At 33.2% G+C, this 14,648-nt stretch overlaps 1 protein-coding gene across 1 annotated transcript in view; it reads left to right on the forward strand.

Moving 5' to 3' along the window:
- The first annotated feature begins 380 nt into the window (after positions 1 to 380).
- Positions 381 to 14,648, forward strand: part of LOC133336189 (serine/threonine-protein phosphatase PP2A 65 kDa regulatory subunit) — a 30,970-nt gene continuing 16,702 nt past the window's right edge. The window contains exon 1 of the mRNA XM_061544477.1: positions 381 to 464. Coding sequence (XP_061400461.1) covers positions 381 to 464 — 84 coding nt within the window. The remainder of the gene's footprint in view (positions 465 to 14,648) is intronic.

Genomic DNA, 14,648 nt, shown 5'->3' on the forward strand with positions numbered 1-14,648 from the left:
CAAAGGAATTGACATTTGAATAACCCAGTGGTTATTCCGGTTAGATTTAAACGTACTATTAATTTATTTTTAATACTTTCTATACCATTTGGATTTAGAAATCGATTACGTTAAATGGCATAGTCTAAACGCGACATTGGTGGCGATATATCTGAAGGTTGGCAACTTTTCAAATATTTGGCCTACCAGATGTATGCGGAATGTTTCTTCGATTTTCAATCTGGCAGCGCCGTAAGGTCGTCGCTACGAGTGAATTCGGACTAGTCTCATCATTCGTAAATTCTCTAAATAAAGCATAATCACGGATACTGTGCTTAAATAAATATAAAGAAGTTGTATTAATTAATAGTACTGCACTTCTTTGTGAAAATATTTTTTCAATGGCGACAAGTGATAAAACTGTGGATGATTCCCTGTACCCAATTGCAGTTCTTATTGATGAACTTAAGAACGAAGATGTTCAGGTACTTATTGTGTATATAACGCAAATAAAGCATACAGAATTTAGTCTAGAGAATCAATTTGTCGATTCAAATTAAATAATGTTTAATTAGAATTTGTAACTATTAATGGCGGACAGCATATTTAAAAGTATTTGTAAATCTTTCACTAAGTGTTTGTGGCAGGATACAAACGGAAATATTTTTGACTTTGAAAAGGAACCCCTTTCAATTTAAATATTTGAAATAAATAATGTATGCTGTGACGAAATAATGTTAATACATTTTTAATTCAAAGGCCAGAAAGTTCCTTAAATGTGCATACATACATATTCTAATAATTGCCTTATATTTCCTTTAAGGTCATTTCTCACAAAAATTCATAGGTATCTCTCCTGATAACGATTTTTTTTTTGGGAAATGTGTACTTCCTGAGATTTGGGGCTCCAACGTTACGAAAATCACCCCATTTTGGGCTTAACTTTAGTAAAAATTATCAGATTTTTTTGAGATTATTTACAGATGTGGGCACTTTTACCTAATTATGGGGATATATTTTTTTCTTGGAGAGGTGGCCAATCAATACAAATTTTTGAATGAAAAAATAGTCAACATTGGTGCATTTTTGGGTACTTTGGAACCAAATATCTCGGGAAGTAAACATTTTCCCCCCGAAAAAATGTAGTGTTGTTGTAATCAGGAATCAAAGAAATGGTAAGAAAAACATGCTTATTTTGAAATATGGCCAAAAAAGGCAAATTTTTTAATGAAAAAATAATCAAAATTGGTGCATTTTTGGAACTTCATACATTTTCCCACGAAAAAAGTATGAAAAAAATCAGAAAAGTCTTCGCTGTGTATTATAGTTTTATACTGGTCAACATACATCTCTATTCATGATCTTTTTGTTTCGACTGATAACTTTTTTTCGACCAAATCTATTTTGTTCTACCAAAACAACTGATTTGATATTACAAATGTCATTAAAAATGTATGTTTCCTCGCATTTTATTTTTTTATTTTGATAAATATCTTTTGATTTCTAGTTATTCTCTCAACCATTCCCTTTTTTATCTCAAATTTATAGAAAGGCTGACTTTCCCAATTTTAGGTTTACAGTACAAATTATTGCCAATTTTAATAGATTTTACTAATTCTTTTTAATATTTTCACCTAAAAAGGGTTATTTAGACTTAATTTGTTAACAACAATTTGTTTTTGTATAGATTTTTTAATATTACCAGCATTTAAGTTAAAAATTTCAAGATATGCTAATTACGTGCCCCCTAAAATATGACTTGTTTCATAAATACTGTTATATATCACAAATTTCACGCTTAATCGCTCTAGTACAGGAAACATTAGCATTTTGAATAAAAAATAATTTAAAAATATTCCAAACGAATCGGGGGTTAATCAATACATTTTCCCTTTAGGTGTGTGCTAATTCTAAGTTCCAAAAATAACCCAATTTTTAATTAAATATATTTACTCCAATATGGTTGAAACTTCGTACCTCCGCAAGTAGGGGCTCAAAAAAAAAATAAATATCTTATAATTTGATATTTGGCTACGCGAGCAGAATTTTCTTTTAATTTAAAATTTTTTTACGTAGACTGCCTTTGGCCTTTTTTTAAGACTTTCTCCTATGGACATGTGGGGAATTGGGGTAGCAGAATTTTCTTTTAATGTTTAACTCAATCCCATGGTATAATAATATAAGGTAACATCAAATGTAGTTGTACAAGAAACACATTTTGCTGTGTAAGTAATACTATTGTCGATGTCTCTTAAGGGGACACGCCCCCCCCAAATCCTCGGTTTAAAAAAAATTGAATTTTGTATTTTGATTTAATTCGAACCTACACTAATTCAAGAATGTCCCTATAAATTTCAAGTGAAAATCTCAAAAATTTTTGAAGATATAGCCGATTTATTATGCTAGCGTCAAGTGACGGCAAGAGGGCTTCTCAAACTTAAAATGCATTTTTCCCCAACAGCGCTTCTGCGAATGGCGGGCACGATAACTCAAAAACTAATGATCCGGTCGATTTCAAAATTTGGGACGTTTTGTAATTGCTGTGCGAAGTCAATAATCCTAGTTCATACAGGAGCCAGACATGTACTCTTTCTAACCCTGTTGGAATTTTCGGATTCCAATGTTCCAGTGAGGAGTTATCATGCCCGCAATCAAAAATAAGGACTTTTTCTTAATCACAAAAAACAACAACAAAACTTTTTTGTAAATTATTTTTTTTCCTTTTTCAATCTTCAAATATATATGTGCAAAGTTACAAACCATAATAAGCATTGGCATTCTTATACCATCCCATTTAAAATCTTAAAAATAAAAAATCGAGAATGGGGGGTTCCCTTAATCAAAAAATGTAACCAAAATATCAAAATTCAACAAAATTTTAAATATGTAATAAATAAATTATTATTAGTGAAGATTTGAAACGCATCCCTATAATTAAATTCAAGTTATTTTAAAAGTCTTAAGATCATTTTTAATAATTCTTTGTCTATAGTCATGATAAAATGCATGTTTATACCATAGACAGACGACAGCCTTAATTTGCATTAAAAATTCCTTAATTTGAATTAATATTTACCCCTGACGGACGAGCGTTTCTGAATTTACGAAACAGTTTTTTTGCTTCAAAACAAATGTTAGTCTGTGTGTAGGATGTACATTTGTTTCGATATTTTTCAAGATTACATCTTAGGAAGTAGATACATCACATAAAGGAGGAATAGCAACTATGATCTCAGCAAAACAGCTCCCAGTTTAAAAAATGGTTGAAATTTGCCTTCATTTCTTATTTTTATTTTCATAAATATAAATAAATTTGACAAGAAACAATTAATTTTCGACAGCATTGCCATATTGAAATCGCCTAATTCAGTATAAATTCAGTTTGATTTTGTGCATTAACACACATAAAGATGAGGATAATGTACAAGTTAATTTGAATTAAGGCTGTTAATGCAAATTAAGGCTGTCGTATGTCTAGGCTATTAAACATGTTTTAAATATCTAATCTATATATATATATTATATTTATAAGAATTTGTTTCAGAATAGCTATGATGCAAGGTGGAATCTTTGTATTTATATATAAATTTGCAATTGCTTTAATAATTTAGGTTCAATTATAAATTAAATAACGAAATTGACTAAAAATCGATCAACTTTATATTTTTTATCGGTTTAATATCTTTCCTCCAATTGAGATATTGTCATACAAGCTTATCAATGCTGACATCCCAAAAGTCTTTGTTACCTTCACTAATAGCCTAGCCTATTGTATATTTTGATCTAGCAACTGAATAGCTTTTTTTTTTTTTTGATTTTTTATATTTTTTAAAAAGTTTATTTTTTGAGTTTTTATACTTGACAATTCGCGTGTATTCCATGGATGTCTATCAGAGCTTCTAGTTCTAACAGTAGGAACACATTCAGAAATAAATTTGTTTAGAGTAACATAAAATGTATCTATTGTAAACTCGAGATCAATAGGACTCTTACTCTCTTAGAAATTAAATAATCATGTATCATGGATATACATAAAGTTGGGTGATAATTATCTTCAGGAATACAAATAGGAGGTATTCTAACTAATTCAAAATATGGTGTATGATTAACGAATACTAGGTCAAGGATTTTTCTCATGAATATTTACTATATTATTTATTTGTTGGAGATTAATGTCACAAAATCGACTAATAATTTCAGAAGTAAATTGATTTAAATTTTTATCAATGTCAATGGAGTAAGACCTTCTGACTCTGGCAATGAAAGCCACTTCACAGATGGCATATTAAAATCTCCAACAACTAATATTCCGTCCGAATCATTAATTTTATTAATTATGGATTGTATTGCTAATATATGCTGATTATAGATATCAAGCTGCGATGAAGGAGGAATATATGAACAAGTGACGAATAATTTAAATTTACCCAATTCAATGGATATGTCGACAAATTCTATATCAGTTAAATGATTTAATTGGATTACATTAGCGGAATATTTCGCGTCTACTGCGATGAGGACACCGCCAACTATTTTATTTATTCGAACTTTTCTAAAAATTTGATATTTTGAACTTAGAATTTCACTATTAAACACAGATATTTTAAGCCAAGTTTAAGAAAATACTGTAATATTATAATCAAAACCATGGCTATCAGCATATAAACTTTGTATTTAACCCTCTTACATTCTGGTAGCAAATAGTAAGAAAATTATTTAGTTTTTTGAAGCCGTTTCTGGTTTACGAGGCAATCGAGCCAAATTTTCTATCCTTTATAGAAATTCTTTTACGAATGCTCTAGAAGGCCAAAAATCTCTCGAGATCAACTTTGTAACTATATCTTCATGCACTAATATTTTAAATGAAGACCTACTCTCTGAATATACTGATCGAAGCTTAAAGCACCGTAAAAATTAACTTCCCTCAATTTTTGATTTAATATAATAATTTATATCATCAGCCGTAGTATCCGGTGCAAACCTAGATACAAATACCATTTTCATGGCTGGAACCGTTACTAATGGCCTTTGGGAGGTTTGTGGGATTATACCAGTTGAAGCCACGGGAGCAGCCACTGAAGACGCATCAGTTGAAGGAAGTGATAACTCCTGTATTCCATGAGTAGTTGTCTCCAATCTGGGGATAGCAACACTCGTGGTTTTAGGGATTATTATTCCTTCCGATGTATCCTTTCTGGCTTCAGTAGCTGCCTCCGCCACAACACTAGCATACGACTGGCCACGAACAGATTCAGTTGTATTTATGACACTTTCAGAAACTGTTCGTGATACAGTACTCCCAGCAGAAACCGAGGCTTTACGACTAGGCAAAGTTTTACCTGGCGCATTTTTCGTAGATCTCTTGCGTTTCTGTGCAGAAACTGGCGGCGATGACACAAACTCTTCTAGATCTTGGTACTTCTCGAACATTGATGAAAAGTTTTCAAATCGGGTCGATCTGGCAACGCTATGCCCTAAAGACGTGTGTTTTAGCAGCTGATCATTTCTTCGTTTTTTATTGGCTCAACTGTGACTTTAATGAGATAATTTGTGATAATTCTGAATTCTATTAATTGTTGATTATAAGAGTGATTGAAATTAATTCGATTTTCGTTGGAGTGGATCGAATATTAAATCTTTTAAAATTGCATAATTTATTCAATGCCTTGTTGTTGCTGCTGTTGCTGAAGTTGTATTGCTGAATTTGTAACAGTGACTATTTACTTGGATAATTTGTTGCTGTTTTTACCAAAATGCCAAGCACGAAGGGTATTAAATGTGGTTGTTGCAATGAACTTATTAATAAGTCAGGCAGCATTAAGTGCAAAATTTGTTCCCATTGGCTCCATGCGACATGTGCTAAGTTGTCTGAAAGTGATCTACAAGCCTTGAGAGCTGTCAAAGCTAGTTTGTTTGCGGTTCTTGTGAGCGGAGATTGAGTGGGGCATGTGATGATGAGAATGTGTCTTCTGATATTCGTGATTTGAATAAAAAGTTTGATCATTTTATTTCTTCAAATCAGACGGAGCTTGTTGCCATAAGGGATACCTTGGATGACATTAAACGTGAGATGTCTTCCTGCTTGAGTGAAATGAAAGCGGATATTAGAGACTGCAACAAGAGAATAGATGTTGTTGAGTCAAATACCAATGCCAAAATTATTAAACTGGATATGCAGAATCATGTCTTACATCGCAGACTGAATAGAGCTGACTTTGTTGTCAGTGGCTTGCCTGGTGGACTAACTGATCTTGTTAACATTGCTGTGGCAATTGCAACTTTCTATAAAATTAATGTATCAACTCAAGACGTGAACCATGTGTGTTATATTAACAACCGTAAATTGATTTTGGTCAAGATGAATAGTGTTCATTTGCGAGATGCGATTATGGCACAGTATTTTAAAACTCGTACACTCAAAGTATCTGACATACTGAATGGAGACGGTAATGATATAGAGAGCAGAATTTACCTAAACGATCATCACACCCCTGCTGCTAGTTATTTGAATGCTATATGTCATAAGCTCTTGCGACTAAAAATGGTGATTAAATTTAAAGTTTTGAATGGTGATAAGCTGCTGGCCAAGTTGAAGATGCCTGATGGAAAGGAAATTTACTGCACTGCTGACGAGTGTAATGATCTTTTGCGTTCATCTAGTGATTCTGTGATTTGACTTATGGAAATGCTGCTTTGTTATACCATTCCAAGTGAATATACATATTTAGATAAAATGAATTTATTTTGCTTTAAATATTAATTTAATTTTATAATATATGATTTCTGATCTCATTACTTTTAACCAAACATAATAAGTTTTTACTTGTTCAAATATTTAATAATGGTCAATGCTTTCTTGAATGTAAAAGTGTAAATTAATGATTTTAGAAATGAATTTGGATTATTCAATTTGTAATTTCAATTCTTGGTTCCCCATCAAATCCTTTTTCATTTTTAATGTCTTTTGACATAAATATAGGTCCTATAATTAGCAATAGCTCATATATAAATTCTGAGTTGTGTGGAAATAATGGTGTTTTCAATGTGAGTCATTTGAACTGTCAGAGTATGCGACCATCTGTAAACTCTTCTAAGTTTGAGGAACTTAAATCTCTATTTGCAGGATCTAATCTGGATGCAATTGGATTGTCAGAAACTTGGCTGAAATCCACTGTTTCCACGCGTTCGGTGCAAATTCCCGGCTTTTCGTTGGTGCGAAATGATCGTAGATGTTCTAGAGGTGGTGGTGTTTGTATATATATATCAAATAAGATTAGGTTTAAAGTTGTGTACAAAACATCCGTTCTGGGAAAATGTGAGTCCCTGTTTTGTGAAATTTTTACTGGTGAATTTGCAACTTTATTTGGTGTTGTATATTTACCACCACCTGCTGATGTCTCAATATTTGAAGAACTTCATTCTGAAATATTTTTAAAATATAAGAATATTATTGTAGTTGGTGACTTCAACACAAACTTGTTCAATACTTCATTGTCATCTATTTTCCGTCTTTCTTGTTCGAGGTTATGTCTCTCTATTCATCATAACTCTAGACCCACTCATTTTGATGTCGCGCACGGTTCATCTTCCCTAATAGATTTTATGCTTGTGAGTCCTAATTTGAACATCCTTTCATCTGGCCAGATGCAGTGTCCTGTAATGTCGCATCATGCTCTCATATTTTCTTCATTTCACATAAATTTTGAGAAATCAGAACAGTTTGTATTTTTTCACGATTACACTAATATTGAGTGGGATAAGTTATTGGACTATCTATCGGGTTATGATTTTTCCACATTTTATGCCACTTGTGATGTTAACGTTAAGTGTGATGTGCTTTCTAGTCTAATTAATGATTTACACAAATTTGTTCCGATTGTGAAAAGGAGGCTACCCTTAAAGGTGGATACCTGGATGGATTGCAATGAGATATGTTTTTTTAGATCATTGAGAGATTTGTCATATCAAGCTTATCGGCAGAATCGATGTGATAGACTCTGGAAAGTGTATACTAAGTATAGGAACAAGTGCAAATCTATTATTCGTAAGAAGAAAAGAAGGCATTATATGAAGCAGTTTAGTGGTATGGATACAAGCGGACTATGGAAGGTACTTAGGGAGTCTGGATGCGTTGGTGATGATAGTACGTTTTACGATGGTAACATAGATGAGCTGAATACTTTTTTCTCTGATAATGTTCATTCTATTGTTTATAATAATGTTGATTTCAATTTGTTTTCTGACACGGATAATTCATTTGCTTTTGGATGTGTAAACGTTGAAGATGTTGTTCTGGCACTTAAAAAAATAAAGTCGAGGGCTGTTGGTGTGGATAACATATCATTGAAATTTTTGAATGCTATTTTCCCTTATGTTTCTGGAATCGTTTTGGATTTGATGAATAGTATTCTTACAACATCTGTTTTTCCGTTAGCATGGAAAAAAGCACGGGTTATTCCTATACCTAAGACATCATCGGTACTTTCTCCCAACGATTTAAGACCTATTTCAATTTTACCTGTTCTGTCGAAGGTGTGTGAACATTTGATGAAGGAGCAGATTTTGTTACAAATTCAGAATGATTTATTTTATAACCAGCATGCATTCCGTAGTGGTCATAATACCACATCATTATTGCTATATGTTACTGATATGGTTAGATGTAATGCTAATATAGGGAGGATGTCCTCCTTAGTTTGCTTGGATTTGACCAAGGCTTTTAACTCTATATCTTACTCAATAATGATCAATAAGCTGCATACACAATTCAATTTTTCAAAGTCTGCATGTCGTTTGGTACTTTCATACTTGACAGATAGGTCTCAGTTTGTTGAAATCAATGGTGTAAGATCTAAAATTGCTTCTTTGAAATCTGGTGTCCCACAGGGATCTGTCCTTGGGCCCCTGCTATTTATTTTATATCTAAATGATCTTTCTCAGTATTTAGACTCCGATATCTGTACTCCATTCTTTTTCGCGGATGACATATTTCTTCTTTTTAATGCACAACAGGACAGTCCTGATGTTTTAGAAGCAAAAATAAATTCTTCTTTAGAAAGAACATTTGATTGGGCAAATAGAAATTCCTTTTTGGTTAACCCGTCAAAATCTAAAGCCATTTTGTTTGGAGGTTCTCAGTTTAATCTTAACATTGTTTTGGGCCAACATACGATTGAATTTGTGAGCAGTCATGTGTGCTTGGGTGTTCATATTGACAAAAATTTGGATTTTGGTTTGCATATTAACCACATATACTCCAAAGTTTATGGTACTCTACGTAAAATTTATTCTTGTAGTGTGTACTTTCCACATTGGGTTAAAATAAGGTTAGCACATGCTCTATTGATGCCAAATATACGGTATGGCTTAGAAATTATTTCAGGAACTCGATCTTGTAATATGCAGAGACTGAAGAGATTAGTAAACACCATAGTTCGTTTTGTTTTCAACTTGGGTAGACGGCATCACATTTCTGAACATACTCAGCAATTTTTGGGAGTTCCATTTATGTCTTATGTTGACAGATGTAACTTGCAGTTTTTTTACAATATGGTCAAAAGGGGAATTCCTTATTCATTTCGACAGTCTTTTACCTTTTCTCGGTCAACGAGAAACCCAAATTTGGTTATTCCGAGGATATCTTGTTCTATATTTGAGAGATCATTTTTGGTTCGTGTTGCCAGGAGTTGGAATCAGCTTCCATTGGAATTACGTATTTTTTCACACTTCGAAGAAAAATAAATGATTACTTCTTAAACACTTGATGTATACTTATACCCTCATATCTATATATGCTATTTTTTTTTTGTAGTTAACGAATTTTTGCATATGGGGACAGGTTTTCCAGTTTTAATAACATTGTAGAATAGAAGCAAATTGCGATATTTTAAAAAAGTTATGAAATGAGCAACCCAAGAAGTTCTGAACGTGGCAGGATATATGATCTCGCACTCAAATGTTATAAACAAACCTGACTATTGTGTTTACGATTTGTTTGAGTTTTTGAATTATAACAGCAGAAGTACCGGAAAAAATTTCTATACAGTATGTAACTTGAGACATTAATAGTGAATGAGACAAAATAGTTTTCACCCTAGGTGGGAAATACATATTGGTAGACCTAATCCTGCGTAGAGTTCCCCAGACTCTACCATCCAATGAATCAATGTGTGTTTTGAATTTAAGTTTAGTATCCAATATTATACCAAGACACTTATAATTCTCATCTATTTGAACTCGTTCACACCCCACAAAGAGGTCCAACTCAATACTGGAACGATTAGACGGTTTAAAGATCATAGCTTTCGTCTTAGATGTATTAACATGCAACGAATTTAAAGAAGTCCAATGTAGGAACCGATCCAAGCTAGAATTTATACCACATTCTAAGATATCAACACTATTACCACATCCAGAAAAAAGCAAAAATACATCATCGGCATAAATAAATGTTTCAAAAATCCGAGGATTAAATATAGAAGGCAAATCATTAATGTAAAGGATAAATAATAATGGACCCAAGACTGAGCCCTGTGGAACCCCAGAAAACAAATCAATCAAATTGGACTAAGCTCCATTTAAACTCACAAATTGAGATCTACCAACTAAGTATGAATAAATAAGTCTGCATGCAGACATAGAAAAATTGTATTGTCTATTCAATTTAACAACGATAGTCTTGTGGCGAACGCAGTTGAAAACTTTAGATAAATCAAGTGACACCAAAACACTAGTCCTGCTTGTATTAATATTGTTTCGGATTGTATCCGTAAGATGTATGAGCAAAGTCGATGTGCTATGTCCCTGTCGAAAAGCATACTGAGATTTAAATAAATTAGAAGATGTATACTCAATCATCTGTTTTTGTATTATGTGCTCCGTCACTTTCGACAAGGCAGGAAGTATTGAAATGGGACGAAGGTCATCAGGTCCATTAACTGTACGGGATTTAGGAATAGGGACAACGCGTGCGATTTTCCAAATCCTTGGAAAAGTAGACGACATTAAAATTGAGTTAATCAAATTGAGAATCAAAGGTGCAACTACGTGATAAATTTCTTTAAAATTAATGGGAATTCCATCTACAGCAATAGATCTAGATCTTACCTTACATAAAGCTTCCAACAAACCATGTTCAGAAAGAAAATCTATCATCCGAAATAAATAAATCCTCAAAATTAATTAGATCGTCACTTTGCGAGGGAGAGGCAAATTATTCGTTGATCACATTTATGTTAACACTAAAACAAACATCCTGACCTCTAGTACAACCAGAGGCATTTAAGACTTTCCACAGTACAGCAGAATCCAAACGAGAAAATGTTTTAGAGTAGTGTATACTTCTCTCAATACGTATAATGCTTTTGGCCTTGTTTCGAAGGCTACAATATGATTTCCATTTTTTGGTACACTGATCCGAAAGATAGGCAGAAAAAGAAAGGTCTCGAAGCGAACGATAAAAAACAACTCTTCTCGAATACATCTAAGGGTCATTCAAATACGAAAGTTTTTTGCGGACAAGAGGAACAAAAGTAAATAGGTTCTTTAAAAGGGAATCAAGAATAGAATAGAATCCTGATCAAAACTCCAGTCAATATTTAGAAAGTCATGATATTCAATATACTCAGTTTTACAATGTACAGGGAACTTGACACAGGCAAAAATAAGGGCATGGTCAGATATTGAAGGACTTTGAACCTGATCAGAGAAACTAAAAATATCGATGTCGCTAACCAGCCAAAAATCAATTAAAGATGTTGTTCGCGAGCCTAAATCAAAATGAGTTGGTCTACAATTATGACCGATAGTCATATTGAGTCTTGTGCACATTGATCGAACCAGGGTAGCCTTGTTGGTATTAAAAAAGGTTACAATTAAAATCACCACAAATTATAATATTAGCATACCTGGAAAGAATTTCATTGTGGTTTGTCTCAAAGACGGCCAAGTCACCCCTTGGAAGATATACTGTGCCAAATAAAAACCGAACATCACCAAAACACATCTCTAGAAAAATAGATTCGCAGCCAATTTCAGAAACCATAAGAACTCTTTTATATTTATAACTATTGGAAACATAGATACCCACTCCACCCCCTCTGGAAGATGTAATTCTATCGTTTCGGACAAATTTATAACCGGGTATATGTACAGAGAGATCTGGAATATCTGCACACAACCATGACTCTGATATAGCAAACAAGTCAAGTAAATTATCCCTAAGAATACAACGAAGCTCATCCAATTTACCAGGTGGCTTGATACTTCGGCAATTTAAAAAACCAATTTTAAAAAGAGACTGGTACGGAGTAAAAGCAGCTTTGAAATAATCATTATTGCCAATTATTTGACCAATATTGTAATCAGAAGACATCAAAAATGAATAAGACGAACATGAAAGAGGGGAACAAAACGAAGAGAGAGATGCATGTATATATATTAAAACATTTCCTTTTACAATTCATAAATTCTTTGATTATATCTAAACATGTGTTGGCTGATCAGAAACAGCGGGATAAATAAGGCAAAAAGTGTAAATTTATATGATTATTATTTTGATTGATTGTAGATAGAAATGGGAGATAAGAGAAATACAATACAAGAAGAAAATAAGCTGAAAACTCATATCATGTATATAAATATATATATATATATATATATATATACAGAAAGGAATAAGATGTTTAAAGTCGAAAAGACATATTACAATTTTTAAAGGTATATATGTATATATATATATATAGAGAGAGAGAGAAAATGACGGAAGAAAATTAATAATTGTCAGACAGAAATATATAAAAATAATTAATGTTATAGTACAGTTTGTATACTAAGGAGAAGGAGAAATTTGATAATTTTCGGACAGACATGTATAAATTAATGTTATAATACAGTTTATATACAAGGAACTACTTCTGCATTTTGGGAAGAACTAGAATCATTAAGCAAAGCCTCGCAGCCAGCAGCATCCTTAGCAATTCTTCGTCCATCCGGCATTGTAAGATCAACAATAAGTTTGTCAGCTTTGGCAATTCTAAATTTCACAATTTTCCGCTCGTTCAGGAGTTTCCTACAGGTAGCATTTAGTTTACCTATGGCCGGCGGAAGGTTAGGTTAGGTTTGGGGATGTGCAGTCACGTGTATGACTGCAACACTCTGAGACCGGTTAGGTCCGTTGTGATCATCCACAAGAAGAGAAGCAGCGAAGTGAAGAGACAAGGGATAGATCTGTAGGGGAGAGAAGATTTGTGAAATTAAAGGAGTGAAGAGTGAGGGTCGATGGTCCTATGAGTCTGACAGAAAAGTGTTACGTGCCAAGGTTGTGTGCTCCTAACCACTTGTATTAATATTCCTGCTTGTATTAATATTGTTTCGGATTGTATCCGTAAGATGTATGAGCAAAGTCGATGTGCTATGTCCCTGTCGAAAAGCATACTGAGATTTAAATAAATTAGAAGATGTATACTCAATCATCTGTTTTTGTATTATGTGCTCCGTCACTTTCGACAAGGCAGGAAGTATTGAAATGGGACGAAGGTCATCAGGTCCATTAACTGTACGGGATTTAGGAATAGGGACAACGCGTGCGATTTTCCAAATCCTTGGAAAAGTAGACGACATTAAAATTGAGTTAATCAAATTGAGAATCAAAGGTGCAACTACGTGATAAATTTCTTTAAAATTAATGGGAATTCCATCTACAGCAATAGATCTAGATCTTACCTTACATAAAGCTTCCAACAAACCATGTTCAGAAAGAAAATCTATCATCCGAAATAAATAAATCCTCAAAATTAATTAGATCGTCACTTTGCGAGGGAGAGGCAAATGATTCGTTGATCACATTTATGTTAACACTAAAACAAACATCCTGACCTCTAGTACAACCAGAGGCATTTAAGACTTTCCACAGTACAGCAGAATCCAAACGAGAAAATGTTTTAGAGTAGTGTATACTTCTCTCAATACGTATAATGCTTTTGGCCTTGTTTCGAAGGCTACAATATGATTTCCATTTTTTGGTACACTGATCCGAAAGATAGGCAGAAAAAGAAAGGTCTCGAAGCGAACGATAAAAAACAACTCTTCTCGAATACATCTAAGGGTCATTCAAATACGAAAGTTTTTTGCGGACAAGAGGAACAAAAGTAAATAGGTTCTTTAAAAGGGAATCAAGAATAGAATAGAATCCTGATCAAAACTCCAGTCAATATTTAGAAAGTCATGATATTCAATATACTCAGTTTTACAATGTACAGGGAACTTGACACAGGCAAAAATAAGGGCATGGTCAGATATTGAAGGACTTTGAACCTGATCAGAGAAACTAAAAATATCGATGTCGCTAACCAGCCAAAAATCAATTAAAGATGTTGTTCGCGAGCCTAAATCAAAATGAGTTGGTCTACAATTATGACCGATAGTCATATTGAGTCTTGTGCACATTGATCGAACCAGGGTAGCCTTGTTGGTATTAAAAAAGGTTACAATTAAAATCACCACAAATTATAATATTAGCATACCTGGAAAGAATTTCATTGTGGTTTGTCTCAAAGACGGCCAAGTCACCCCTTGGAAGATATACTGTGCCAAATAAAAACCGAACATCACCAAAACACATCTCTAGAAAAATAGATTCGCAGCCAATTTCAGAAACCATAAGAACTCTT

This window comes from Musca vetustissima, unplaced genomic scaffold, assembly GCF_032173495.1.
Source record: "Musca vetustissima isolate MV318-11 ecotype Yass unplaced genomic scaffold, APGP_CSIRO_Mvet_v1 utg21295, whole genome shotgun sequence".
Lineage (NCBI taxonomy): Eukaryota > Metazoa > Arthropoda > Insecta > Diptera > Muscidae > Musca > Musca vetustissima.